This window comes from Frankliniella occidentalis, unplaced genomic scaffold, assembly GCF_000697945.3.
Source record: "Frankliniella occidentalis isolate FOCC.00 unplaced genomic scaffold, Focc_3.1 Scaffold227, whole genome shotgun sequence".
Taxonomy (NCBI): Eukaryota; Metazoa; Arthropoda; class Insecta; order Thysanoptera; family Thripidae; genus Frankliniella; species Frankliniella occidentalis.
Window position 1 is genome coordinate 81,012 of NW_026267353.1, and position 3,660 is coordinate 84,671.

The 3,660-nt window shown below is 56.0% G+C and overlaps 1 protein-coding gene across 6 annotated transcripts in view; it reads right to left on the reverse strand.

The window, feature by feature from the left end:
- Positions 1-3,660, reverse strand: part of LOC113203803 (tyrosine-protein phosphatase Lar) — a 305,315-nt gene that overhangs the window by 32,805 nt on the left and 268,850 nt on the right. For all 6 annotated transcript variants that reach the window (XM_052272868.1, XM_052272870.1, XM_052272867.1 and 3 more), the window contains one exon: positions 89-373. In XM_052272868.1, coding sequence (XP_052128828.1) covers positions 89-373 — 285 coding nt within the window. The remainder of the gene's footprint in view (positions 1-88; positions 374-3,660) is intronic.

Here is a 3,660-nt window from a genome sequence, read left to right on the forward strand (position 1 = left end):
TGAAATAAATGTTTTTAACGAAAGGACAAACAAATGTTTGTAAGGTTTTATTTGTTTTGTTTTTTAAAGGTTGGTTTATTGTACTTACTTTCTATTACGGTGAGCGAGGCGGTGGCGCTGACCGCGTCGCCCACGCCGTTCTCGGCCGAGCACTCGTAGCGCGCGTCGTCGCGGCCCGTGCGCACCGGCTCGATCCGCAGCACGCCGCCGCCCGCCTCCACGGCGTAGCGGCTCTGCGAGTTGGACAGGCGCTTGTCGTTCTTCTTCCAGCTGAGCGACGGCGGCGGGATGCCGCTGGCCGAGCAGTAGAAGGCGGCCGTGCCGCCCGCGCGCACCGTCTGGTCGCGCGGCCGGATCACGATGCGGGGAGGGTCTGCAACAGAGCGAGAGAGAAAGGCAAGGTGAGAAACGTGTCAAAAGCACGCAAATAACCTTTCCACCGACGACCAGCCAATCTTAAAAGTCTAAACAGTATTCCCTAAAAAATACAGGAAAAATAACAACAGCATGACTGTAAAAGGCGAAAGATGTGTGCACCCAGTGAACCTAGCTCGTGAACCTGACCAAGGAGTAGTTTTAGTGTATACACTTGAGCCAACACCCCTAGACTACGGTGATGGGCGGGCTGTTTCTCTTGTTGGACCATGGACATCGATATGGTCGGGCTAGGGTCTCGTAGCCGCTCCTATCGAGGACGCCGAGCACTGCGGCAGCGGCGGCGACGCACTCGGAGCCCTTATTATTCCTCCCCCAGCTGGGCGGCGCTGGGCGGCGCTGGGCGGCGCGCTCGCCGGCCGGCCGGTAGTTAGAGGGCGGCAGTGCGGCGATACGGCCCTGATTGCATGACCTTGCCCGCCGCACCCGCCCCGCCCCGCCCTGCCCTGCATCAAGATCCATCGTTATACCGCTGCTGCCCTGGCTGCCCCCGGCCGGCCGGGCCGCTTAGCCTTCAGTCGACCGGGGCGCTCTGCGTGGCGGGGCAAGAGAAGGGGGTGCTAACGAGCCCGTGAGCCAGGGCGGCCGAGCAGAAGGCCAGGAGGAGGACGAGACCTGCTGTTGAATGTATAAAATGCATCCATACATCCTTTGATTTTTGCAATGTTTATATGAGGTATTGTGAGTATGACCGTCTGTGTGTGACTGTGTGTGTGTGTGAGAGAGCATGACTGTGTGTGTTTCAGCAACAGCCGCGCCGTGGCCCCGCCGCTGCCGGCTGCGCCCTGCGCCGCTATGCTGGGCACGTGGGGGCTCGTCAGCACAGTCCAGCACGGCCCGGCGGCCCCGTGGGGAGGGGTCCTGGGGGCCCAGGAGGAGGGGCGGATAGGGGGGTAAGCGTGCTGCTCCCCCGGCGGGAGCACCAGCAGCAGCAGCGGCGGCAGCAGCAATGGATCCGAAGCCATCATGCGATTAGCCCGTGCCGTGCCCCGGCCGTGCCCCGGCCACCCGACCCGACATAAAGCTGCAGCAGCGAGCTGAGGCAGCAAGGGGCCGCCGGTCACGAGTCAATACACCGAGTTACAGCATCTTCCCCAACGAGTATGACCGTCGGCGCATTTCGTGTTGCCGTTCGTGTGTGTGTGTATCCCTCGATAGCGGCCCAACTACACTACCACACCCTGTCGTCGTGAGTCAGGAGGGCCGTGCTCTGCTGGAATATCGCTGGCGACGCAGGTCCCTATCGCCTCGCCCGCGGGAGCGCCCCTGCGGCCCCGCCGGGTAGGCCGGCCCGCACGACGCGGGCGCGCGCCGCAGGGCCCGGCCGGCCTACCCGCCAGGCGCTCTCCATCGGCCACTGGGCCTTCTATTTGTGATGGTGTTATTTGTATAGCTTCCATAACATGGCTACTGACTGGAGTGAAATTGAATTCAGTGCAAGAATAAAAAAAGTGTGAATAATGTTGAATGTTTTGCGGGTGCATTCCCGCCAATTTTCACAAAGTGCTGTTGAATGACTGGTGGACGAGGAAAAAAAATAAAACGTTTCTCCCCAAAACTAAACAATGCCTCGCACTATTCCCTCCCATGGAGACAAAAGGGGAAGAGTCGACGCGGCGCGCACAGAGACACACAGTCTTGCGCAGAGCTCTCCCCGGCCGGACGACGGCGCGCGCCTTAATGAAAAGACTCATATCGAGACGCAACATAAAAGACACAAAGGGAGAGATAATAACGAAGAGGAGGTACGGAGGAGAGCGGCACGCGGACGGCAACAGCGGAAGAATAAACCGCCGGCTTTTCGACTTTAGAACACGCGCCCGGGCGGGCGGCGCCGGCCGCCACCGCCTGCCTGTGCGAAGCAAAGCCAAGTACTTTGATTCATCGTTCAGACTTGTACAATTTAATTCCCCGTTCCGGTGCAAGGATGTAATTGCTTTCTACACTCGGCCAGCGATATTGCAGACATGAAATAAGAATGGCGCGACGACGACTGTGTTGCCCTCGGGACTGGCAAAGTGAAACGCGCGCGCGCGGGGGAGGGTAAAAAAAGGAAGAATATTCATATTTCCCGCGCTCTCCCGCTGTCTCTCTTACTCTCTTTTTTTTTGCCTCCTTCCAACCCTCTCTCTTTCTCACTCTCTCCATCCTTTGCCTCCACCCCCTGCATCCTTCTCCACCGAAAAAAAAAAGGAGTTCCAGTACGACTACTCATTTAATAAAGTCGGCCAAGAATGCGGGGCGCTCAATCCTCCGTTATAATTAGTAGGAGAGGCACGGCAAGGGGGGGGGGGGGGGGGACACGTCCGCTCCGCTAAGCGGCGCTGCGCGAGGCCGATGCACAGATGCAGATGAGTGGGCCGGCCGACAGGCGGGCGGGAGCAGGAGGACGGGGCTGACGGACAGACACAACGGCGAGAGCCTCTCTCTCTCCCCTCCCGCTGGGCTGGGCTGGTGGAGCCTCCCGGGGGCTTTTGTCTTTGACAAATGTCGGAACAATCTGTGCGGAGAGGTGGAGAAATTAAAATGTGAACTACAAATGAAAGACAAGGCGATAGAATCGCTTAATTATAAATGTGAAGAACTTGAACAGTATGGCAGAAGGAACAATGTGAGGATATTCGGTATAGCTGAGCAGAGAAATGAAAACACGGACCAACTGGTCCTGGACCTGGCTAAAAAGCTGAAAGTTAATATACAACTAAACAACATCGACCGCTCACATCGAGTGGGAAAGCCGATGGGCTCCACACCAAGGCCCATCATAGTAAAATTCACAAGCTATGCCTCGAAAAAAGCTGTGTTCCAGGCGAAAAAACTGCTGAAGGGCACGCGAACAACTGTGAGAGAGGACCTCACTCGCGAGAGACTAGCTCTCCTCAAGGAAGCTATTCGAAACTACTCTGAGAAAAACGTGTGGACCAGCGATGGAGTCATCATGATCAAAGTTGGAGAGAACACCCGACCGCTTCGTGTGAGGAATGACGCGGAGCTTTCAAGTATGCTAGAGCGCCACCCACCATCCTAAGTCGCTGCTCAAGCACAAACAACATTGCAGGCTGAATTTAGAGGTTGTGTTCCTTTAACTACTTAATAGTACAAGTGTTTATCATTAGTTATGTCTTACTCTATTACGCTATCATCTTGTGTTATATCAAAATTTACTTCTTATAAAACGGGTTGAACTTAGAGGTTATGTTCCTTCCACTACTTAATATTACAAAT